The sequence below is a fragment of the Papio anubis genome, chromosome 6, assembly GCF_008728515.1.
Source record: "Papio anubis isolate 15944 chromosome 6, Panubis1.0, whole genome shotgun sequence".
Taxonomy (NCBI): Eukaryota; Metazoa; Chordata; class Mammalia; order Primates; family Cercopithecidae; genus Papio; species Papio anubis.
Window position 1 is genome coordinate 25,705,695 of NC_044981.1, and position 25,406 is coordinate 25,731,100.

Genomic DNA, 25,406 nt, shown 5'->3' on the forward strand with positions numbered 1-25,406 from the left:
AACAATGGAAACAAGATCTGTACAGGCATTCGTGGGTGTTCTACAACTGTTGTTCACATAATCATCATTCTCGTGTCTTTTTCAGTTTACTAAAAGGTTGAAGTCTGAATGTATATTTTAAGCACTGACTTCTGTTTTTTCTCCGTAGGACTATTAAATGCAGTATTCATAGTTTCACTGTATATTTTCTCCAGTGTCACTTCAGAAACATATTAAAAGTCAGATGTATTTTCACAGGAAATGACTACTGGGCTCCCCCTGGTGTTAGCTTTGATTATATTTGACTTCAAAGGAGCTCATGTGTGACTGCATTTCAAATTAATGAGCACTTTCTCTAAGAGTCAGTTTTAAAAATTCAACTGGCTCTCATTGACTACATTATAAAATTGTTTTATTCAGATTTTACAAATATTATATTTAAGGGCCTAATAGAACTTAAGTTTTATAATGTTACAAAACAACTAATTTGAATTTGTTGTTTAAATTATTTTTTATGGACCCAAAGAGACATTTCAGAATATGGGAGTAACTGGCAAAAACAAACATATACAGTCATGAGCCACATAACAATGTTTTGCTCAATGCCAGACCACATATATTATGGTGGTCCCATATATTATAACACTATATATTTACTGTACCTTTTCTATGTTTAGATATTCAAATACTTACTATTATGTTACAGTTACCCACAGTGTTCACCACAGTAACATGCTGTACAGAAACCCAGGAGAAACAGGCTATACCCTATAGCCTAGGTGCGTAATAGGCTCTACCATCTAAGTTTGTGTAAGTACACTCTGATGTTAATACAACAAAATCAGCTAATGATAAATTTCTTAGACTGTGTATCCCTGTTGAGCAATGTATGATAGATGTGTGTTACACACACACATATATATGTATGATAGATGTGTGTGACTGTATATATATATATATATATATATATATATATATATATGGAAATGTTCAGTCTCACTTTGATGAAAAGAAGTGCAAACTAAAATAATGTGGTAATGGTGTACTCCACCAACTAAACAAATTTTTCTTTAAATAACACCAAATTATGTGAGGGCAAAATAAAATAGAAACGCCGTCATGCTTTGCTACTGGCCTTCTGGTGCAATAATCTGGAATAGTAACAATATGCAGAAAAAGGCATAAAATCTTATGTATTCTTTGACCTAATCATCCCGTATCTAGGAATGGTTTAAACAAGTACTTCAGAAGGAGTGAAAGCTATTTTTGCATAGATGTTCATTACACCATTGATTGCAATAATAAAATATTGGAAGCAGCCTAAGTAGTTAACAATGATCAGCTCGGCCTGGCCTGGTGGCTCACACCTGTAGTCCCGGCACTTTGGGAGGCTGAGGCAGGTCAATCATCACGTGGTGGCACGTGCCTGTAATTTCAGCTACTCAGGAGGCTGAGGCAGGAGAATCATTTGAACCCAGGAGACAAGGTTGCAGTGAGGGGGATGTTGTGCCACTGCACTCCAGCTCCGTCTCAAAAAAAAAAAAGAAAAAAAAAATCCCCCCCAAACAATGAAAGATGGTATATTTAACTAAATTATGGTACAAACACTTTAGTATAGTCACAATTAAGGTGGGCGTTACAGTCAGACTATCTGGGTTGAAATGCTGGCACCAGTGCTAGCTCTGTGGCTCCTGTCAGGCCTCTGAGCCCAGGCCAAGCCATCGCATCCTCTGTGACTTGCACGTATATGCCTAGATGGCCTGAAGTAACTGAAGAATCACAAAAGAAGTGAAAATGCCCTGGCCCGCCTTGACTGATGACATTTCACCACAAAAGAAGTGAAAATGGCGGGTCCTTGCCTTAAGCGATGACATTATCTTGTGCCTGGCTCATCCTGGCTCAAAATGCTCCCCCACTGAGCACCTTGTGACCCCCACTCCTGCCCGCCAGAGAATAACCCCCCTTTGACTGTAATTTTCCTTTACCTACCCAAATCCTATAAAACGGCCCCACCCTTATCTCCCTTCACTGACTCTCTTTTTGGACTCAGCCCGCCTGGACCCAGGTAATTAAAAAGTTTTATTGTTCACACAAAGCCTGTTTGGTGGTCTCTTCACACGGACGCCCATGACAGCTCCAAAGAAGTTTAATCTCTTCATTGGTAAAGTGGGTATAATAGTAGTACCTAGCTATAGGATTGTTTTGAGGATTAAACAAGATCAAGTGCATAACACATTCAGAAAAAATGTGTGGTACAAAGTAAGTGCTCAGTATATGTCTTGATGCAGCTATCGAAACTGAGAATTAAAAAACAAGAATTATAAAATTACATAACCACTTAAAAATCTAATGCTATGATATATTTTAAAAAACATGATATTGAAAGAGAAAAATGTTCTAAGCATAAATATTGGAAGAAATACAAAAATAAGAATAAATATGTCAAAATGGGAAATGATTGATGACCTTTCCACTCTGAATTTTCTATTTTACTATTATCACTTAAATACTAAAACATAAGCAGCTGGAACCCAGAAAAAAGTGTTTTTATTTATGTATTCAACCAGTCATTAATTGGTGTCTTCTGTATTTTAGGCACTGCAAAATTTGGCTAAACAAAACATTCTCATAAAAAACTTTATAGTTTCATAAATATAAAAAGCTTTATATTTTAGTAGAAGAGACAAGCATAAACATTAACACCTTTAACTAGAATGTGCAACAGGGTCACCAGAGGGACATCTAAATGACTCTAAGATGGGGGGAAATGGTCAAGGAAAGTTTCACAAATGACGTAATGTGTAAGTGTATCCTTGAAGGACGCATAGAAACTAATTAAACGAAGAACAGCAAGAACATTCTAGAAAAGTTACACAACTCATAAAGACACAAGTGAATTAAAGCGCAATGGGTTCAAGGAACTGCAAGTAGATTGGTTACGACCACAGCACAGGAGAGTGTGGTAAGAGCCTGGTGAGACAGCTAGGGGGAGCAGTTGAGAGATGTTAATCGGAGAAATGGCAAAGGGAGAAAAGACCTTAAGATTTGATGATGGCGGGTATACGGGTGGTGAGTGAGAATAAGGAACTTGGGCTCCAGGAGGACAGGATCTCATCTGATTTGTACAGCACTGTCTATCCAATGCTGGAAATATCTATCAAAGAACCACTGCAGGAGAAAGAAAACACCGCATGCATGTAGATGTTTGCTTCAGCATTATTTATAATAGTAAAACGATTAGAACTGTGACTGGTACTTCGTAAGCTCTCAATATTTGTGGAACAAATCATAAATCTATGACTCTAAAGTTTAGGGAAGAGGCCGGGCGTGGTGGAGGCGAGCGGATCACCCGAGGTCAGGGTTCGAGATCAGCCTGACCAACATATAGTGAAACCCTGTCTCTACTAAAAATACAAAAGCTGGGTGTAGTGGCACAAGCTTGTAGTCCCAGCTACTTGGGGAGCTGAGGCAGGGGAATCGCTTGAATCCAGGAAGCGGAAATTGCATTGAGCCAAGATAGTGTGGCTGCAATCCAGCCTGGGCAACAGAGCGAACCTCCGTCTCTCAAAAAAAAAAATGAAGTTTAGGGTAGAGGACTCAGGTTTCTTTGGGACTCTTAAGCATATATATTACAATTAATAACATACATTTTAGAGACAGAGATAGAAACAGAGGCAAACTCGTAGACTAACACAGAGACAGACAGACACACAGTAAAAGGTTTATGGTTTTGCTATTAAACTCATGAATTATGCTTTAGTGTGTTTTTAACATTCCAATATGTGGTAGCGGTGATTACCTTTTTCCAAGACAGATATATTAAAATATACACTATAATTGTGAATGCATTCTTTGTCATACATTTCTGCTGTTCGTTTCCTTTTTTTTTTTTTTTTTTTGAGAGAGTCTCGCTCTGTCGCCCAGGCTGGAGTGCAGTGGCCGGATCTCAGCTCACTGCAAGCTCCGCCTCCCGGGTTCACGACATTCTCCCGCCTCAGCCTCCCCAGTAACTGGGACTACAGGCGCCCGCCACCTCGCCCGGCTAGTTTTTTGTATTTTTTAGTAGAGACGGGGTTTCACCATGTTAGCCACGATGGTCTCGATCTCCTGACCTCGTGATCCACCCGTCTCGGCCTCCCAAAGTGCTGGGATTACAGGCTTGAGACACCGCTGCTGTTCGTTTTCTATAAAGTTGTTTTTGGGTGTTAATGCAATGAGGAATAGGGTATCTACCTAGATAATTTTTCTGCTTTTAATTTGCAAATTATATTTTCATTAAATATTATCTCTGCTATTAATTTTGCAAAACAATTTTTTTGGGGGACAGTTTTTTCTGGAATGTATTTTTTCCATTCCTTTACTTCTAAGTGTTCTGTGCCAATAAATTTTAGGTATTTTATAACCAAGGGATAGCTGTGTTTTACTCCTAGTCAAATACTGTCTTTTAAATGGCAAATTTAATTGGGTAACCTTCATTTTGATATTTGGACTCATGTCTTATATTTGACTTTGCATTCTAATTTGTCATGCCAGTCCTTTCTGATTTCCTGCTTTCCATTGGACTTTTTTTTTTTTTTTTTTTTGCTATTACCCCCTTCTTTCTAGTCTACATTAATTTTATTATTTTAGTGGTTACATTTAACATAAAATATAAACCTCACTTAAGAAAATATAACAATCAGTATGTCTGCCCTCCTTATAAACAATACAAGGACATCAACATGCTTTAATTTGTTTCAGCCCTGTTCATCTTCTGTAACTATTGTCTAGTGTTTTTGGTTCATTGTTTTTTCTTAATATTCTAGTAAGTATTTTTTTTTTTTTACAACTAGTATATTTATTTAGATGGATTTATACTTTTACCCCTTCCTTGGTAATATTATTGCTTATTGCATCTCAGTCTTTCTTCTGAGTTCAGTCTTTTTATTTCAGTACATTCTTTAGCATTAATTCTTCTAGTATGAATCTGTGAGTGGCAAAACTTTCCAGTTTTTGTCCAAAAATTATTTCAGCTTTACACAAAAAACAGTTCATCTGAGCACATAATTTTAAATTGAGAGCTATTTTGCTTTAGAACTTTGAAGGTATTATTCTATCATTCCATGACTTCTGTGATTTCTGATGAGAAATCCATAATGTTGTAGTGGAGGAAGCAAAACTTTACTTCTGCCCTCAGGATATTTTGGCTGGGCTTGAGAATTAAATTGACATAAGAGATGTCAACAGCAGAAAAGCATATAAATTTATTGAATGCAAGTTTTACATGGCACAGAAGTAGGACAAAGACAAAGAATGGAATGCTTATATGAAGAATTTGACAAAGTGCAGTAAGCTGTGAAAATGTGACAAACAAAGTGGGTTGGGTTACAGTAATTAATTAGGTGGAGAAGTGACTCGAGAGATAAGGGTTGGTGTAACAAGGTTTATTTGTACAGATTTTCCTTGGCCTTAATTTTCTGTCCTTGATGAGAATGATACTTTCCTTCTGGTATAGGAAGGGCATCTTTCATCTCCTACTTTTAAGAAACAAAAGGAAGGTCAGAGTGTTTGTGCACCTGCTGTTTTTCAAGTGTCTTTAATTCCAAATAGTCAATATGTCAGAGTGACATATTTTGGAGTGGTGTGTTCTGAATTTCTTCAGTGTGATTTATCATAAAAAGTAAAAGGAGGCCGAGCACAGTGGCTCATGCCTGTAATCCCAGCCTGTAATCCCAGCACTTGGGAGGCTGAGGCAGGCGGATCACCTGAGGTCAGGAGTTCAAGACCAGCCTGCCCAACATGGCAAAACCCTGTCTCTATTAAAAATACAAAAAAAAAAAAAAAAAAAAAAATTAGCTGGGTGTGGTGGCAGGCGCCTGTAATCCCAACTACTCAGGAGGCTGAGGCAGGAGAATTGCCTGAAGCACGGGGAGGGGGGCGGAGGTTGCAGTGAGCTGACATGGCACCATTGCACTCCAGCCTGGGTAATAAGAACAAAACTCCATCCCCGCCCCCCGAAAAAAAACCAAAAGGAAAAAAGTGGCATATATTTGTCTCCGTTGCTGCTAAAGTTTTACTGTTAATAGCCAATATTTATTTTTAATTAACAACTCTTAGTAATTTTGGAATTACACCAATCACATAAAAACCTGGCATTAGGCACTAAAAGTGTCATATTAGTCTGATTATAAAAAATAAGTCAGCCAGGCATGGTTGCTCACACCTGTAATCCCAGCACTTTGGGAGGCCAAGGTGGGTGGTCAGGAGTTCGAGACCAGCCTGGCCAACGTGGTGAAACCCCATCTCTGCTAAAACTACAAACATTAGCCAGACATGATGGTATATGTCTGTAATCCCAGCTACTTGGGAGAATGAGATAGGAGAATCGCTTGAATCCGGGAGGCAGAGGTTGCAGTGAGCTGAGATCAGGCCACTGCACTCTGGGCAACAGAGGAAGTCTGTCGGGGGTGGGGGGGGGGGGGGGGGGGGAAGAGTCAATATCACCATTTTTATTTGTTATCACTTATAACTATTCGACAATGCATTTAGACAAGAAAGTCAACTATTTAAAACAATAGGGCAAAATTATATGATTTTCCTGCCTACCTGGAAAACCACAAAGGAAAAAAGCTAGACAACAGAAATGACAGAATTTAATAAGGAAGGAAATACAAATCAGTACAAAAATCAAGAATGTTCTATCTGTAAAACATGGTCAATCAGAAAACATAATAAAGAAACCCTTCTAATATTTCCCCAAAATACACTAATAAAAAAGAATAGCTGGAGATAAATTCTATGAAATGTGTGAAAGTTCTGTAAGAAGAAATCAAGGCTGGGTGCAGTGGCTCACACCTGTAATCCCAGCACTTTGGGAGGCTGAGGTGGGCGGATCACCTGAGGTCAGGAGTTGGAGACCAGCCTGGCCAACATGGCGGAATCCCGTCTCTACTAAAAATACAAAAATTAGCTGGGCATGGTGGCAGGCGCCTGTAATCCCAGCTACTCAGGAGGCTGAGGTAGGAGATCACTTGAACCTGGGAGCTGGAGGTTGCAATGAGCTGAGATCGTGCCACTGCACTCCAGCCTGGGTGATAGAGAAGACTCTGGCTCCAAAAAAAGAGAAGAATCAGAAACTTCTATAAGTAAATTGTTTTGAAAAATCAAGGGGCATGTCTCCTTTAACATGTATTTACCATTTTTTATACATTTTATTCTATCTAAACATTTAGTTTAATGTAATTTTAATAGGATTGCATTAGATATGGAAATAAAAGTATTATGTAGTGCATTTGGAATAAAAGAATATGAAAGTTCTCTCCTATAAAGCCAAGTCCCTCTTCTTCTGCCTTTCCATACTCTGCTTTGGCACGTCTGGAGAGTTAAGTGCCACTTCCTTGACAAAGTATATCTACATTAATTACTTGGAATTCATCTGTTTAGATTTATCTTATATCCTGAAGTTTCACATTTGCCATGTTCTAAATATTACCCAGTTTTATTCAACATATAGTTGCCATTTCTGTTTTCAAAGATCTTCAGTTTTTTCCTTCTCTAATTGCATCCCTTACTTATTATTTATGCAGGTTAATTCAAGGGATGACTGACTTTTGTGACTTGATTGTCCTTACTTGGCATGTTTTATTTTATAGAACTTTACTTGCTTCTATATATGCCTTATTATGTGTAGATATTAAGTGTTTAGCAGTTTTTTTTTTTGGTAACCAAATGAGATTTTTTTTTTTTTTTTTTTTGAGGTAAGGGCAGCTGTTGAATATCGTACAGTAATTTTTAGTTATTTGGCAGCGTTACTGAATGGGTTTTGCTTTTCAACAAACTATTTTGCCTCTTTTTAGTAGTCAAAACTTTTGAAGCATATACTGTTCTGAAATTTCTAAACTTCAAGTTATGTTAGGCCTTCTAGTCCTATTCCTGCCTGAGTCTGACACTAGTATCTCACCATCACATATGGTGTAAGGCTTCTTTTTAACATCTTATTTACATTTTAAGAAATAATTCTATTATTCTTTACAAAGTGCATGAAGCCACAGGTATCAAATATATATATGCTTACCCAAATTTTAAGATTAACTTATTTTACTTACACGTCACATTTGAGTATTTCGTGAGACTGCCATATTTGAAAGGAAATTCTTCTCTAAAATGTACTTTAAGCAACCAGCCAGACTAATGTCGCCTAGACTTGAACTCTAAGGTTATACCTCTTCTGTTTGTAATGCAATCTTCACTTCCATACGTAACCCTTAACATGACATACATAACTAGTTTGAGATACAGTCTCGCTCATGTCACCCAGACTGGAGTGCAGTGGAACGATCTACGTTAACTGTAACTTTCACCTCTCGGGCTCAAACAACCTTCCCACCGCAGCCTCCCGTGTAGCTGGGACTACACGCCTGCACCACCAGACCCGACTAATTTCTGTGAGATAGGGTCTCAATTATGTTAATGGTTAAGCCCCGGGCTTAAACGACCCTCCCACTTCAACCTCGGTGCAAGTACTGACTGCTCACAAGCGTGAGCTACCTCGCCCAGTGACACGTATAATCAAAACTACCTCAGACTAATGGTTGATGCAACGATCCTTGAAAATTCATTCAATCCGCTGACATTCCCGAAATGCCCTTAAACGGGTGTTGCTTCTGACAGGTGCCAGCTAACATGGCTGCTTAACAGCACTTAACGTTCTGTAAGGCACAGCCTTTTCTGAGATGGTAAGTGGCTCTGAAAAGAGCCTTTTGTTTTCTGACACTTAAAAGTCACTATACCAACGACAGCCCGAAGTTACTTGCTTTGGGCTTTATGGTGGTGACTCTCAGTCTTCTTGGGCAGCAGCACTGCTTGAATGTTGGGCAGGACCCCGCCCTGTGCAATGGTCACGCCGCCTAAGAGCTTATTGAGTTCCTCGTCATTGCGGATGGCTAGCTGCAGGTGGCGGGGAATAATGCGAGTTTTCTTGTTATCACGAGATGCATTGCCAGCCAATTCAAGAATTTCTGCTGTCAGGTATTCTAACACCGCCGCCAAGTACACTGGTGCGCCTGCCCCTATCCGCTCTGCATAGTTTCCCTTACGAAGTAAACGGTGAATTCGACCTACGGGAAACTGCAAGCCTGCTCTAGAGGAGCGAGACTTAGCCTTGGCGCGTGCTTTTCCCCCCTGCTTTCCTCGTCCAGACATTTCTACACAGAGCAATCACAGCAACACAAGAATCATTCCTAACGGCGCTACTGGGCCTATTTATAGTCTGACTGAGGTTGGAATTTTTGCTATCTGATTGGCTGATGGCCTTCTACCCAATCAGAAAATCTTACTAGAATCGCCTTATTTGCATTCACGCCACTTCGCATTGTCCAATCAGATTTTAGATGCCCAACACGGCATTTGAGGGCCGTGCCTATAAATACCGCACCTTTCAGCCAGCAGCGCTATTCGTTTACTTGGTGACGGTGGGAGTTGAGGTGTTACAGAGCTGTTTAACACTGAAGAGCTGTTTAACACTTAAAAGAGCTGCTTAACACCTAAAAGAGCTGTTTAACACCTAAAAGAGCTGCTTAACACTGCAGAAGTGCGCCGCAGTTATGCCGGAGTTATCATCTAAAGGTGCTACGATTTCCAAGAAAGGCTTTAAGAAAGCTGTCGTTAAGACGCAGAAGAAGGAGGGCAAAAAACGCAAGAGAACCCGCAAGGAGAGCTATTCCATTTACATCTACAAGGTGCTGAAACAGGTCCATCCAGATACTGGAATCTCTTCCAAAGCCATGAGTATCATGAATTCGTTCGTCACTGATATCTTTGAGCGTATAGCGAGTGAGGCATCACGTTTGGCTCACTACAACAAACGCTCCACCATCTCCTCTAGAGAGATCCAGACAGCAGTGCGGTTACTACTGCCGGGAGAGCTGGCTAAACATGCTGTGTCTGAGGGCACCAAAGCTGTCACTAAGTACACCAGCTCCAAATAAGCCGGCCAAGTAAACGTCTTTATAACCCAAAGGCTCTTTTCAGAGCCACTTAAACATACTGAAAGAGCTGTGGACTTACTGTATGTTTCTGTGAAGGCTGTCTTCGTAAAGCCATTCAAAGATAATCAGCTGTGGGCTTAAGGTAGACGAACTAGTGCCAACAAGACCAGCCTGGCGGGGTACCGTTGTTAACGCCTGTGTAATCCCAGTATTTGAAAAGGCGGACGCTGGCTGGTTCACGCAGTTAGAAGATGGAGACCATCTTGGCCAACAAGCTGAAACTCCCATCTCCGCTAAAAGTTCGGAAATCAGGTGGGCGTGGTATCGCTTACCGTAGTCCCAGCTTATTGGGAGGTGGAGGCAGGAGAATGGCTTGAACCTAGGAGCTGGAGGTTGCAGTGAGCCGAGGTCGTCATTGCACGCTAGCCTGGTGACAGCGAGACTCTCTCAAAAACGGTAGTTTGTATAAAAGCTACATCTTGATCGATATTGGTATGTTTAAGGTTAGCATTATGTATATTAAACTACAAAGTGCAGCCACGTAGACAATGTAACTTGCATTATGATTCCAAATTTCTATAGACATCCCAAAAAGGCAGTAGTTGAGAGGAAGTTACGTTTTGTGCCACAGGAAAGTCAAGGTGTGGAAATCATTTTGGGAACTCTGGAGAACTCACAAATCTGATTTGCAGGAATGAAACAGATTTAAAGTGTCTTGTAATTTTCTTAAATTTACAATAGTTTCCTTAATTGTCGTGTTAACTGGTTGTTGACCTCCATCTGTAAGGGCTCTCAAGCATTAAACTGATTTCAGCCACCTTAAAAACGAATCAAATGTTACTTCTTGGAAACCTGGTTAGCGGGAATTCTCAATCTGTTTAACGCATGTTCATTTAACCTTTTAATGAAATTTTGGATGTGTGTATGTGCTTTCTTTACATTAAAAAGTTAGTACCGGCCGGGCGCGGTGGCTCACGCCTGTAATCCCACACTTTGGGAGGCTGAGGAGGGCAGATGATGAGGTCAGGAGATCGAGACCATCCTGGCTAACACGGTGAAACCGTCTCTACTAAAAGTACAAAAAATTAGCCGGGAGTGGTGGCACGGCCTGTAATTGCAGCTACTCAGGAGGCTGAGGCAGGAGAATCGCTTGAACCTGGGAGGCAGAGGTTGCAGTGAGCCGAGATCATCCCACTGCACTCCAGCCTGGGTGACAGAGCAAGACTCCGTCTCAGAAACAACAACAAAAGAATATATCGATGTACAAGACCTGTTAAAATAAGTGCCCCCACACTTTTGTGAACAGTAAGGCAGTTCCTGCAAAGCCCCTGCGTGCTTTAGCTGGGAAATCTTCCAAGGAGGTGACAAATTGGGGGGAAGGTGCATCTAGCATCTATGCTCACCTTGTACTGGGGATGGGATCATCTCCAGTCAGGTATTCATGCTTCTCTAACACCTTGGAAAACAGCAGGTATCACATAACTGCCAAATAACCTGTCAACTTTGTGACCACTGTCAGTAGACTATCCTGATTATCCAAGGACTTTTAGGCTTATTTGGGCAATAGATAAGTAGGAATACCAGCAAATAAAAACTTTTTCAGACTAAACTTCATGTAGCTTTTATATCGATGTATTTTGGCTCCAAATAACAGGAAATGCTAGCTGGACTGGTTGAGATAATAAGTAATGCAACCAAACAGGACAACCTAAAGGCAGAGAAGTTCCACCAATAGGATGATCACAGCCCTGGCTCCACTACCCTGCAGTCTTGCCTCTGCCCTTCTCCCCATTGTGATTTTGCCATCATACTGGTCACAGTTCCAAGTGTTCATGCAGAGATGATAAAGTAAAGGCAGGAAGAGTCACTCTATTCCACTGGGTCTTGGATTGAGAGCAAAAGGAGTCTTCCCAGAGGACCCCATTCCTCTCAGGTCCGTTTTCTAGAACTGAGCCTAGTTCAGGTGCTGCCTGAGTCATTCACCTACAGAAGACCACAGGATGGGTGTGAACTGATCATCTACCTTCATACATACTTGGCATTTTAAAAAGTTAAATATAGTTCTGGGTACTTTGTTTTTGTTGTTACTGTAAATGAGGTATTTCCTATTCATTATTTTTTAACATTTTGTTGTTATATATGTAACACTGCTTTCTGTGCATTTTTATTATTTTTTATATCCTTCTAGTACCTCACTGAATTGACTTACTTTGCTATTGGTTTCCTGGTAGATTTTCTTGAGTTTTACATGTCTGCAATACAGGTTGAGCATCCGTAACCCAAAAAGCTCCAAAATTCAAAACCTTTATTGTATTATGGATTTCTTTCCTAGTCTAGCTGATCCTATACACAGCTTAATATAAATTTCTATGTACATGCAATAAAATATGTTTAATATTATTAATGAAACAATGCCAGATTGAGTTTTCAAAATATTTTTAAAAATCTGTGATATACTAATATTTGTGCTTCAAATAAGATTGAAAATTATATTTTAGTGCATACATTGTGGAAAACACTATAGAATTTCCTCAAAAAATTAGAAATAGAACTACCATATAAATCCAGCAATCCTACTACTGGGTATATATTGAAAGGAAATAAAATCAGATTCTCAAAGAGATATCTGTACTCCCATGTTCATTGCAGAATTATTCTCAATAGACAAGATGTAGAGAGAACATAAATGTCCATCAGCAGATGGATAAAGAAAATGTGGCATATATACAAAATAGAATACTATTTGGTCTTAAAAAAGAAAAAGAATCCTGTCATGGGCAGCAACATGGATGAACCTGGAGGATGTTAAGTGAAATGAGCCAGGCACAGAAAGACAAATGCTGTATGATCTCATAAGTGGAATTTAAAAAATGTTGAACTCCTGGAAGTAGAGAGCAGAGTGGTGGTTACCAGTGGCTACAGCTGGGGAGTGGTGGGAAGATATTGGTCAAAGGATATGAAATTTCACTTAGGAATAAGTTGAAGAGCTCTATTGTACAATATGCTGTTTATAGTTGGTAACAATATGTTCTATTCTTGAAAATTGCAAAGAAAGTAGATTTAAGTGTTTCCGTAACAAAAAATATGTGGGGTAATGCATATGTTAATTAGATTGATGCTATTCCGCAATGTATACATATTTCAAAACATCATGTTGTACACAGTAAATGCATGGTTTTTATTTGTCAATTTAAGAAATGAAAATAGTTGGGCGGAGAGTGGATTTTAGGGAGGCAAGATTAAGAGCAGTGAGATTAATTAGAAACTGTAATTCAGGTGAGAGATATGAGTATGCAGACAAAAATGGTAGCTGTGGAGATGGTGAATAATCAGACAACAGAAATATGTAGGAAGTAAAATTACCATATCTTGAGAGATTGAAGTGGATAGAAGTTGAACAGAGACTATTAGAGAAAAAATACATTTCTGGTTTGGACAACCATGTGAATAGGGTGGTACTCATGGATATAGAGAACACAGATATCCAGGAAAGAGTTCTGTTGGAATCATCTGGAAATCCCTGTGGAGAGAATTCTTAAGTAGCTAAGCAACATTAAGAACTGTGATATTGAGTAAGCAGTTTACTGGAGTTCACAGAGACGCAGAAACCTGCGGCTTTAAACCTCAAATCCCAGCAGATAAAGGGGAGTTAGCCTGATCACTTTTCATAGAGTGCAAGAAGAGGAGCGTAAAAAGCACAAATCTAGATGCTGCAAAGAGAGCTATTCTATTTACATCTACAAAGTGCTGATCAGGTCCACCCGGACTTGGAGGATGTTTTGCACACATTATGGCCAAAGTCAAGAAAAAGCAAAGAGCCTAATGCTCAGTGCCAGACTTCCCTAAGTGGGCCTTTTTTGTCATCGTAGAGGGTTTGTAGTAGAAAAAGTCGTAGACAAAATGTCAAATTTCCCCATGGCACTATCCACAGAAAGAATATCCCCATGAACCCAGGATTATGGGAGCTCCTCTTGGATTGCTTCAGCTGTGAGATTTTAGCTTTCACCCAAACTGCTGCAGAAAGAGTTAATGCGAAGTTTAGACTTAAAGATAACCATGTATGTCTAGTCCAGGAAAAAAGTTTATCAGTCTGGCAATGACGCATACCCTATAATAAAATAAACATTCTACAGCCCTATTAGAAGCTTTCACTGGCTCTTAAAAGAGCCTTTGGTTTGTGGAGCTCATCTGCTGGCTGGATTATGTTTTACTTGGAGCTGGTGTACTTCGTGACAGCCTTGGTGCCCTCCAACACAGCATGCTTGGCTAGTTCCCCGGGCAGCAGCAAGCGCATGGCCGTCTGGATCTCCCTGGAGGTGATGGTCGAGTGCTTATCATAATTCGCCAGGAGGGAAGCCTCACCTGCAATGCGCTCAAAAATGTCACTAACAAAAGAATTCATGATACTCATGGCCTTGGAAGAGATTGCAGTGTCCGGGTGGACCTGCTTCAGCACCTTGTAAATGTAAATAAAATAGCTCTCTTGGCAGCATCTCTTGCGCTTTTTACCCTCCTTCTTTTGAGTTTTAGCGACTGCCTTCTTGAAGCCCTTTTTGGAAGTTATAGTGCCCTTTGAAGCAAGCTGCAGCATGTTCATCTTACAAGTTCACTGGGAGATCAGTAAGTGACGTTTGACTGGAGCGAAGTGTGATATTTACAGGGATGGCCCTCAACCTACGTCATTTGCATCCAACATCTGATTGGATAATAGGTGGAGGAAGTATGTAAATAAGGCAACAGCAGTAAGGTTCTCTGATTGGATAGATGGCTATCAGCCAATCAGTCAGATAATAAGCCACAATCTGCCGTCAGACTAGAAATACGCTGACTACCCGTTTTAACGGGTGTCTTTTTCCGTTATAACTTTTATTTTTAAGCTATGTCTTAGACTGGGGAAGCTCGGGGAAAAGGCAGGCGCTTTTCATTCAGAGAGGTTCTGCAGTTCCTCATGGGCTGTGTCCGCCGGCTGCTCAGCAAGGGCAGCTATGCTGAGCGGGTCGGGGGCGGCTCGCTAGGGTACCTGCCTGCGGTTCTGGAGTACCTGGCCTCTAACATCCTGGAGTTGGTGGGCAACGCCGTCGGGACAAGAACACCCTCATCATCCCACGCCACACGCAGCTGGCCGTCCGCAACGACGAGCTCAACAAGCGGCTGGGCCGAGTGACAATGGCCTGGGGTGACGTCTTGCCCAACATCCAAGCTGTGCTGCTGCCCCAAAAGATTGGGAGTCACTACCACAAAGTCCAGTGTGAATAACCACGCAAGTTGTAAAAGCCAGCGAAGTGACTTGAATGTCTAATGTCTAGAAGAAGAAGAAGGAAAAAAAAAAAAAAGAAAAAAGAAAAAAGAAAAAAAACCCAAAGCTGAAATCAAAGGCTCTTTTCAGAGCCACTCAATTTCTGAGTAAGAACTAGTTTACAAAAAGGATTACAAAATGCTGTTTCGTCAATAAGACTACAGCTTTCATAAACAGGACTCAGAACAGTTCTGGTTATTGGGGTATCCGAAGCAGTTTCCTTTAATACTCGGTAGTATTGACAGCAGAACTTGATGTTTCTGGGGGAAACTGTTTCAGCACCTACTTCAGGTAGGCAGGGCAGTCATCATAGCAGGCTCCTGGAAGGGGAAATGCCATCCTTCTTGGAAAAATGAACAAACAAATTAGGACGTTATCGTGACAACCTTTCCTGAGAAAAATAATGTGAAGATGGGGAATCCTATTTTGGGAGTTGAATTTTAGTTAGTGAGTTGAATTAGACTGATTAGAAGCAAAGGAAGAAGATTTGTAAGCTTGCAGCTTTCAGTACAACTCTTGTTGGGAGAGTGTGCCTCTACTCAGTCAAGGAATGGGCATATCTAAACATACTGCTAGGGCGCATGTTTTCTTCTGCCAAAGAATTTCCTTCCGAGAATTCTAGGATGGTTATATGTCTAGAAGACCGTAGCCATGCCATGTTAATAAAGCAAAAGATAAAAGGTACATATGGATATTTGATACCTTGTTTATGTGAAAGTGCTTAATACACTATAATAAAGTTTATAATGTTTATAAGGTTTATAAGCTACACACTAAGATACAAACCCATAATTAGGCTTTGGTTTGAGATATAACGGACACACTGAGATATAAGTATCTTCATACTTATAAATACTTATAAATAAATAAATAAAGATACTAATATTTAATATGTGGGTTATATCCCAAATCAAAGCCTAGTACTCTGTGTGTGTGTGTGTGTCTGTGTTTGTGTGACAGAGTATTGCTCTGTTGCCCAGGCTGGAGTGCAGTGGTGCAATCTCGGCTCACTGCAACCTCCGCCTCCTGAGTTCAAGCGTTTCTCCTGCCTCAGCCTCCCGAGTAGCTGGGATTACATTCAGGTGCCACTACACCCAGCTAATTTTTTTGTATTTTTAGTAGAGACGGGGTTTCACCACCATGGTTAGGTGATCTGAAACTCTTGACCTCAGGTGATACGCCCACCTGGGCCTCCCAAAGTGCTGGGATTACAAGCGTGAGCCACTGCGCACGGCCAAAAGTTATTTTCTTCATAATGCTTGTGTCCATAAAATTATTACTCCAAACTTATAGAATTAAATAAACATAAGAACTATTTGTTGAAAACAATTATTAAACCTCTGGGAACTTAATTTAGATAGAGATATTTAGGAATTGTTTTAAGGTTACAAGAACACAGTTTAAAAAAACCTATGTTAACATTTTTAAAAATATTGAAGAAATGTAAGAGTTTCTGAAAAAATAGAAATTGCTTAAATTAAACCTAGAAAGCAGTGAGGACTAAGATGAATGGGGAAAAAATGAGGTCACCAATGAGTTAACATCTTCAAATATCAGGCTTCTTCTTAGACATTTAAGAAAAGGATAAATCTACAGCCAATGAAATGGTTTCGAATTATTTAAGAAATCCCAAAAGTGAATGAAGAAGGCATGCTACTAAGTGCAGCACGTTCTCAGTTAGAAGTAAATATGCACAAATCTTCCATTACATATGAGCAACCAACTCTGATAGCCAATTAAAAAGTTAACAGTGATAAACCAGGATCCATCTATGAGTGTAAGGATGTTTGAATGCTGAGTAAAATGCAAACCTATTTGCTAAAGGAAAAATAAATCTTAAACTCAGTAGATACTTAAAAGACATTTGTTAATATGTTTAGATGGATAATCTTTATTTCTTAGTGGAATACTGGTAGTTCTTGTTAGAGTACTTTTAAAATCACTGTTATTTAATAATGTTCTTGATGATTAGACAAATCTTTAAAAAGGGTACTAAAAAGATTCTCCTACATTGGTAGAAGGAAATAAAATCAGATTTAAGTAACATCTGCAGGGCAATGCCCCACAATTAACTGAGAAATAATTATTGGAAATCATCAGTTCTCCTCAGAGCCATACACCCTTTCAGAAAAGGAGCTGTGATCAAGTTTCAAAAAATATCATTTCAGTAACTCACTGATGTTCAATGTAGTAACTGCAGCTGCTTCAAAATGATGGCATTAATCTGTCATCCTCAGTTCATGCAAATTGTATTACATGACAAGGGACTTTAATAAGTAAAACAGAACATTTTTGGTGAGTGTTGGCTGCTTTTCATTTATAAATTCAGAAAGCCATAGTAAACATTTACTAAAGGAAATGACAATTTTCTACTGTAATTACACTGCGGAAAATAGGGAATGTAGGGGGATTAAAGACAAATGAAATTGAGAATGAGCAAGGACACATAATACTTGGTATTAAAACCCAGAAGGGAAATAAGTACATCTGATTATCCTCCAAAGTGGGTGAATGAGGAGCAGAGAATAAGCAGTGAATAAGTGAGCAATCATGCTCTAATGCAGTCTGTTCTGCAAAAGACCAAACAAGGGAACTGTCTTACTGCTGTAACACATCACAAACTCCTAATCTGGAAACATCAACATTGACAGAATGCAAGTACCCAAACTATACAGTAGAGCTAAAAGTTTTTTCACCTTTTTTTTTTTTTTTTTTTGACTACAAAAAACATTTAAGAAATACCTTTTACTGCATGACCAAAGTCACAGTTAGGGAAACATGCACATACCAAGAGCTAAGACAAAAATTTTCAAAAACAATATGCTATGGTGGAAGCATTCTGACATTCCTTTCTAAATTATTGTGTTGTGTTCTATTGTTTTCTTGTATGTTGTATTTCACAAGTGGTTCATGACTTGCTGTTCCAAACAAGACTGGGATGATGAAAATGGTCAATCAGGATAGTCCACTCTGCACTCAGGTTTAGTCAATAAAGGAACTGCACTCACTGGGGTACCATGATTGGTTCAAAGGGTGGGCATGCCACCCAAGCTGAGCCAATAAGAATCTTTTCTGATATTTTCAGACCTGGAGATTGAACAGACACATTTATAGGGTGCAGGACAAATCAAAAATGTTAGGAAATTAATCCAGAGCTGCCAGTGGCTGAATCTCTTGCTCTTGGAGCACTTTAAAAAATAAAGGTGACATCAGAAATAAAAACTTCTGTGGCTGTTCAAAGAGAAGGTAGTGGGGGTGGGGTGGTAGGGGGAATGTCTGTGTATCTCAGATTCCACTCTCTGAGGACTTCAGTCCCAGCAGTTTTTCTTTCCAGTCTACAGTTACCCCAGAACAGAACCATTAATGGGCCCCACCCTTTCCTCCTTAATTTATCTCAATAATGAGTTTCTTTTGTAAGCACATCTGTCTGACAAATTTAAGCAAAAATTTTCAGCTTGACACAATAAAACCCCTCCCCAAAATCATAGTCAGTTAAGTGTGTTTGGTCTTTAATCATGGCCCCATATCTCAGTACTCATGTTGGTGATATTAAATGGCTTTGCTCTTAATCAGGGTGTGCCAGAAGGGATAAATGAAGAATAAGAAAGAAGCCTGAAATTAAGCTAAAAGATGGAACTTTTCTCTTTCCTTTAACACTGTAAACCAATTAGAAGACAAATTTAGAGCCAAACAAGGGGTATGGCTGGCGCTTTGAGAAGATTTTTGAATCCTCAGAACATTTTGACTCCTTTCCGTGAGGTCATTAACCCATTCCTTCCCTTCTGCTGTTAAGAAGCCCTATCAGACCAGTAGGATGGGCAGGTCTGACTCTCAGTGTCTTCTGTTACACCAAGATTCTTTTGAAATCCTGAAATTTATGAGAACTGGACCATATTTAACTAAATTTGTTCTCAAGGTCTTTCTACACAGTAAAAATAAAATTAATACCCTATTACCTTTTCCATCTTAAATTGTACTAAATTACATGGTCCAACTGAACTCATTATGAAATCACATTTGCAAAAATTGTAAGAGTGAGAAAATTATGACAGTGAAAGAGATCTGACCTAACTGACCTCATCTTGCTAGATCTTGTTAGATCTTACCTAACCAACCTCCAAACTGCCCTTGGTTATTTCTGAGCATGGGCCAAGCTAACTTTGGGAGAAATTTAGTTTGTAGTTTAAGTTATAATAGCCCTTCTCAATAAATTAAACCACCTTTGTTAAACTAATGAAAGCCTACCAGGTTAGGAGGATGAGAGGGTCTTAATTTGTAGTTAAAACATTATTCCATTACTAGCCATTATTCTATAGGTGACAAGTCAATTACTCTTGTAAATAATGTCATTAGTGTAGAATCTAAGATTGGATTTTTGGATGTCTTTTCAGGCGTTTGCATTCCTGATGACTGGATGGCCCCACTGGACCCATGACTCTTGACTCAACTGGTCCTATGGCCACTACTCAGAAGTGGACTCAGCTTCAGGAAGGTCATTTTCCCTATCCCTATGATTGCATTCTCAACCAATCAGCAGCACCCATTCCTTAGCCCTCTGCTTGCCAAACTATCTTTGAAAAACTCTAGCCTCCAAATTTTCAGGGAGGTTAGTTTGAGTAATAATAAAACTCCAGTCTACATTCTAGCCTGTTTTACATGTATTAAACTGTTTCTCTATTGCAATTTCCTTATACTGATAAATTGGCTTTATCTGGGCAGCAGGCAAAAGAAAAAAAAACCTCATTGGGTGGTTACAACTGCTATTACAACCAGTAATATATGACCATCATATGGCACCCAAATAATATGATTTTGGAAATATGAGTTACTGCCTTCCAATGAAATATAACAATGTTACTAGATAACTGACAATTTCCCCCTTTCAAAATATAATAACAAAATTAGGAATTCCTTCAAAAGAGTCTTCTCTACCATTGTTACTACAGAGAAATATAAGTCCTACATTATATAAAGTGTTTCATTCTTAACATGTTTCTTCTGATTCCCCTTAATCCTAGACATTCAGATTCTACCTGGATTCTAGATTGGTATCTAAGATCAGGAGCAAGGCAAAATGTTCACTCACAATTAAATTCAACTGTATACTGGAAATCCTTGCTAGTACAATAAGGCAAGAAAAAGAAATTAAAGGCATATGGATTTGGGAGAAAATGAAACTCCCTGTGTTCACAGATGATATGATTGTTTATGTGAAAAATCACAATAAATCTTTTAAAAAGTGCCAGGAAAAGGAACTAGAACATCTAAAACTATTGTGAAAAAGAATAAAGTGGTAGGGATCACTGTAACCAAATTCAGGACTTACTATATAATACAGTAATCAATATTGTGTAGTAATGGCAGAATAGATCAATGGAACAGAAGAGAGAACACAGAGATAGTCCTACACAAGTATGACCAACTGAGTTTTGACAAAGATTAAAAAGCCATTTAATGAAGTGTTTTCAATAGCTGATGCTACAGCAATAGGCAAAAATATGTATCTTGACTTAAACCTTACACCTTGCACAAAATTAACTCAGATAGATCATATATTTAAATATGAAAAATGTAAAACTATAAACCTTTTAGAAAAAATATGTAGGAGAAAAGTCTTTTGAGTCTAGATGTATGTAAAAAGTTCTTAGACGTGAAATCAAAACAATCCAGAAAAGAAAAAAAAAAAGTAAAAGCTTTTGTTCTGTGAAAGTCTCCTCAAAGAAGAAACAAGCTACAGACTTACAGAATATATTTGCAAACCATATATATGACAAAATACTCGATCTATATTAATATAAAGAATTCTCAAATCGCAACAATAAAAAACCAAACTATTCCAGTAAAAAATGAACAATATTCATGAAGAGACATTTCATTGCCAAGGACATACAAAGGGCAAACAAACACATGAGGAGATGTTTAACATTAATGCTCATTAGGAAAGTGTAAGTTACGACTAGGAGGAGATACCACTACATACCTATCGGGCAACTAAAATTAAAAAATTGACAACATCAAATGATGGCATGAATATGGGAAAACTTCATCTCCCATACATTGCTGATAAAACTATAAAATGGTACAGATCACCGTGGGAAATATTTTGCAGTTTCTGAAAAATCATAACATATACTTACCACGTGATCTAGTACTCCCACTCTGGAACATGCATCCCAGAGAAATGAAAATGTATGTGTTTTAGTCAGTTTGGGCTGCTACAACAAAAATACTATAGACCGAGTGGCTTAAACAAACAAAAATATTTCTCACAGTTCTGAAATCTGGGAAGTCTAAGATATGGTTGCTGGCAGATCAGATCTCTGGTGAGGGCACTCTTCTTGGTTTATGGATAGCCTTCTTGTATCCTCACGTGGCAGAGAGAGAAGAGAGATAGAAAGCAAGTTTTCTGGATTCTCTTCTCATAAGGGCACTAATCTCATTCATGAGGGTTCTACACTTATGACATAATAACATTCCCGAAACTCCACCTCCTAATACCATCACACTGGAAGTTAGAATTTCAACATGTGAATTGAGAGGACACAAATATATGAACTAAGGGACACAAATATTCAGTCTATAATGTTATGGTCATATAAAAATCTGTATGCATATATCCATAGCAGATTGTTTTTAATAGGTAAGCCTTAGAAACAATTAAAATGTCCTTTAATGAGTGAAAGTTTAAACACACTGTGGTATATTTATACCATGAAATATTACTGAGCAACAAAAAAGAAAAGCTATTGGTAAACAGAACAAGTAGAAGGGACTTCTAGGAAATTATGTTGAGTGAAAATAAAGTCAATCTTAAAAGATTACATACTTATATGATTCCATTTATATAACTTTTCAAAATAAAGTCATAGGGATGGAGAATAACTCAATGGTTTCCAGGGGTTTGGGATAGTGAGGCAGACGGGATAGCACGAGGTGTGGTTATTAAGGTGTAACATTAAGGAGATCTTTGTGATGATAGAATTGTTCTGTACTTTGATTGTGATGGTTACACAAATCTACACATGTGATAAAATTATATGGAACTATTCACACATTGTACCAATGTCACATGCCTGATTTTGAAATTGTGCTATAGTGATTAAGATAAGGCCATTGGGATAAAATTAATGAAGGATACAGGGCACCTCTATATACTAGCCTTGCAATTTCCTGTGAACCTATAATTATTTCAAAACAAAAAGTTAAAGAAAACCAGCCCCTTTTAGCTACGAGGCGACAGTATAACTCATATTCATTAGTTACTAGGTTTAAAAAAAGCCAGAGCTGGAGAAATCTGGGATGAAATAACATTATAAAAATAAATTAAAATTTTATGAAGAGAAATGTAAAGTCACAGGCTGGAGCAGGAACTGACTGATACAAGGGAAGACAATGATCCTAAACCTTAGTTACTTGGAAAACTAAAATATGATCCACATTCTCCAGACAATGCAAAAAACAAACAAACAAAGCACCTGGATATTTACAAGATATAACAACTTTAAGCATCTATGAAGTCACTTTTTAAAAAAAAATGTGGGTTTCTCAAATATTAGAAATTACTGATTAATATATTTGTTGGATTACAACAGTTATTAGACTGAACTTCTAATTTCATTAGGAAAAGAATAAATAACCATGGGGGTGGTTTAAAATTACAATAAAATATAAGTTGCAAAAAATTTAACCACCAAAGAATGGACTATATGGAATGCAAGATACTGACGTTACTGATGAGTTCCTTTCTCAGAAAAGTGAGTTTATTCTCAGATTTTTACAAAGATAATCCTGAAAATGAAATGGTTCAAAAAACCCATCTCAATTCTAACACATTAAGAAAATATATAAAATGTCTGCGCTTCCATGTTAATTATAGCATTACTCACAATAGCCAAGAAATGGAATCAACTTAAGTGTCCATCAATGGATGACTGCAATTTAAAAATGTGCTATATATACACAGTGCAATACTATTTAGTCTTTAAAAAGGAAATCCTGTCATTAGCAGCAACATGGGTGAAACTGGAGGATGTTAAGTGAAATAAGACAGGCATAGAAAGAAAAGTATCACATGTTCTCAGTCATATGTGGGAGTTAAAAAAGTAGATCTCATGGAAATAGAAAGTAAAATTATGGTTACCAGAGATTGAAAGGTGGAGGAGGTGGTGGGGAATGAAGTGAGGTTGGTTAATAGGTAGAAAATAGAAGGAATAAGTTCTACTGTTTGATAGTATAGTAGGGTGACTATAGTTAACAATCACTTATTATATCTTTTAAATTAGCTAGAAGAGAAGATTTGTAATGTTCCCAACATAAAGAAATGATAAACATTTGAGGCGATGGATATCCTAATTACCCTGATTTGATAATTACACATTGAATGCATGTATCAAAATACCACATTGTTAAAGTATACAAAATATGGCTGGGCTCTGGGGCTCACACCCGAAATCCCAGCACTTTGGGAGGCTAAGGTGGGTGTATCACTTGTGGTCAGGAATTTGAGATCAGCCTGACCAACATGACAAAACCCCGTCTCTACTAAAAATACAAAAAAAAAAAAACCAACCAACCAAACAAAAAAACCCAAAACGGCATGGTGGGTCACGCCTGTAATCCCGGCACTTTGAGGGGCCGAGATGAGTGGATCACCTGAGGTCAGGAGTTTGAGACCAGCTTGGCCAACATGGTGAAACCCTGTCTGTACTGAAAACACAAAAATTAGCTGGGCGTGGTGATGGGCGCCTGTAATCCCAGCTACTCGGGAGGCTGAGGCAGGAGAATCGCTTGGACCCGGGAGGCAGACGTTGCCATGAGCCCAGATAGCTCCACTTCACTCCAGTCTGGGCGACAGAGCGAGACTCTGTCTCAACAACAACAACAACAATTAGTGGAGCATGGTTGTGCATGCCTGTAATCCCAGCTACTCGGGTGGCTGAAGCACGAGAATCCTTTGAACCTGGGAGGCAGAGGTTGCAGTGAGTGGAGATCACGCCAAGACTGAGTGAGACTCTGTCTCAAAAAAAAAAAAAGTCTACAAAATATCACATTATTGAAGTATACACTTGACTGGCAGACAAAACGGACTCCCTGTGACAAACTGAGGCTCTCAAAACTTCAAACAGAACCAGAGAGCCATAGCTGGGTGAGGGAGTGTTCAAATACTCTGTGTTCTCAGAAAAATGTTGTTAAAGTATCACAAAGCCTCCCTTTCTACAATCAAGCCAAAACAGTCGTTATTGGTGCCAAAGTAAAACTACAGCCAGAGCCTCTGGGCAACCACTCCCAAGGTTAAAAGGATCATCCAACAGAGACTTCTGGGCTTGGAAGCCAACCAGTGTTCAGCAATGGTAGCCAATCAGAGTTCAGCCATATCAGGACTTGACTGTATTGACCAATCAGAGCTAAGTTACATTCATCAATCAGAACTAATTGAATTTAAAATCTTTATTTGCATAAATGGCCCTGAGTGGGAACCTGGGCAGGAAACTTTTGTCATAAAACCAAAATCCAGTGGGGTGTAGTGACTCATGCCTATGATTCCATCATTTAGGGAGGTCAAGGAGGGAGGATGGCTTGAGACCATGAAGACTAGCCTGGGCAACATACTGAAATGCTGTTTCACCAAAACAAAACAAAACAAAACAAAACAAAAAAAACCTGGGTGTGGTGGCATGAACCTGTAATCCTAGTTACTGGGGAGGCCAAGACTGGAATAGAAATAGGCACACTCATACAGCTGCTGGTGGAAGTGTACAATGGTATAATATGTATGGTGGGAAATTTAGCTGGATGTGGTGGCACACACCTGTAGTCCCAGCTACTCGAGAGGCTGAGGTGGGAGAATTCCTTGAGCCCAGGAGTTCAAGGCTGCAGTAGGTTATGATCCTGCCACTGCAATGGGCAACAGAGGAAAATCCCATTTCTCAAAAAATAATAATAAAATAAAAACATAAATTAATACATTTCGTGGGGAATTTAGTAAAACCTAACAAAATAACATATGCCTTAACCATGGACCCAGGAATTCTTCTAGCAATCTACCCTGAAAATAAAACTCCACATATATGAAACAACAAAGATGTACAAGGTTGTACATGCAGATTATTTGTAGTATAAAAAATTGGAAATAATGTTAAAGTCTATCCACAGAGAAATGTTGAGTA

General features: G+C 38.8%; 4 protein-coding genes and 1 pseudogene across 14 annotated transcripts in view; 3 read left to right on the forward strand and 2 right to left on the reverse strand.

The window, feature by feature from the left end:
* The window catches only part of LOC103883540 (histone H2A type 1-A), a 134,659-nt gene that overhangs the window by 35,762 nt on the left and 73,491 nt on the right, over positions 1-25,406 (reverse strand). The window contains exon 1 of one of the 4 annotated variants that reach the window (XR_004184243.1): positions 8,064-8,530. The exons of 2 other annotated variants lie outside the window; for them this stretch is intronic. Coding sequence is in view for 1 of the 2 variants with exons in the window: in XM_031666984.1 (XP_031522844.1) it covers positions 8,764-9,159 (396 nt within the window). In the remaining variant the exon portion in view is untranslated. One more of the 4 variants, XM_031666984.1, reaches the window with a different exon arrangement.
* LOC101008482 (histone H2B type 1-A) lies at positions 9,413-10,107 on the forward strand. Its single transcript, XM_031666985.1, has one exon. The coding sequence runs from the start codon at positions 9,561-9,563 to the stop codon at positions 9,942-9,944; it is 384 nt and encodes a 127-aa protein (XP_031522845.1). The 5' UTR covers positions 9,413-9,560; the 3' UTR covers positions 9,945-10,107.
* SLC17A4 (solute carrier family 17 member 4) overlaps positions 10,158-25,406 on the forward strand; it is a 103,293-nt gene continuing 88,044 nt past the window's right edge. For 4 of the 8 annotated variants that reach the window (XM_017957641.3, XM_003897144.5, XM_031666976.1 and 1 more), the window contains exons 1-2: positions 15,834-15,921; positions 19,632-19,732. The gene's annotated coding sequence lies outside the window, so the exon portion shown is untranslated. The other 4 variants (XM_031666973.1, XM_031666974.1, XM_031666975.1 and 1 more) reach the window with 4 other exon arrangements.
* On the reverse strand, positions 12,751-14,821 carry LOC101008831 (histone H2B type 1-A-like). Its single transcript, XM_009204551.4, has one exon. It carries the CDS (start codon positions 14,539-14,541, stop codon positions 14,152-14,154), a length of 390 nt encoding a protein of 129 aa, XP_009202815.1. The 5' UTR covers positions 14,542-14,821; the 3' UTR covers positions 12,751-14,151.
* On the forward strand, positions 14,866-15,924 carry LOC101011867 (annotated as a pseudogene).

What these genes read in the sequence shown, in the direction of transcription:
- LOC101008482 (XM_031666985.1), top strand. Translation starts at nt 9,561, where the DNA reads ATGCCGGAGTTATCATCTAAAGGTGCTACGATTTCCAAGAAAGGCTTT.
- LOC101008831 (XM_009204551.4), bottom strand. Translation starts at nt 14,541, where the DNA reads ATGAACATGCTGCAGCTTGCTTCAAAGGGCACTATAACTTCCAAAAAG.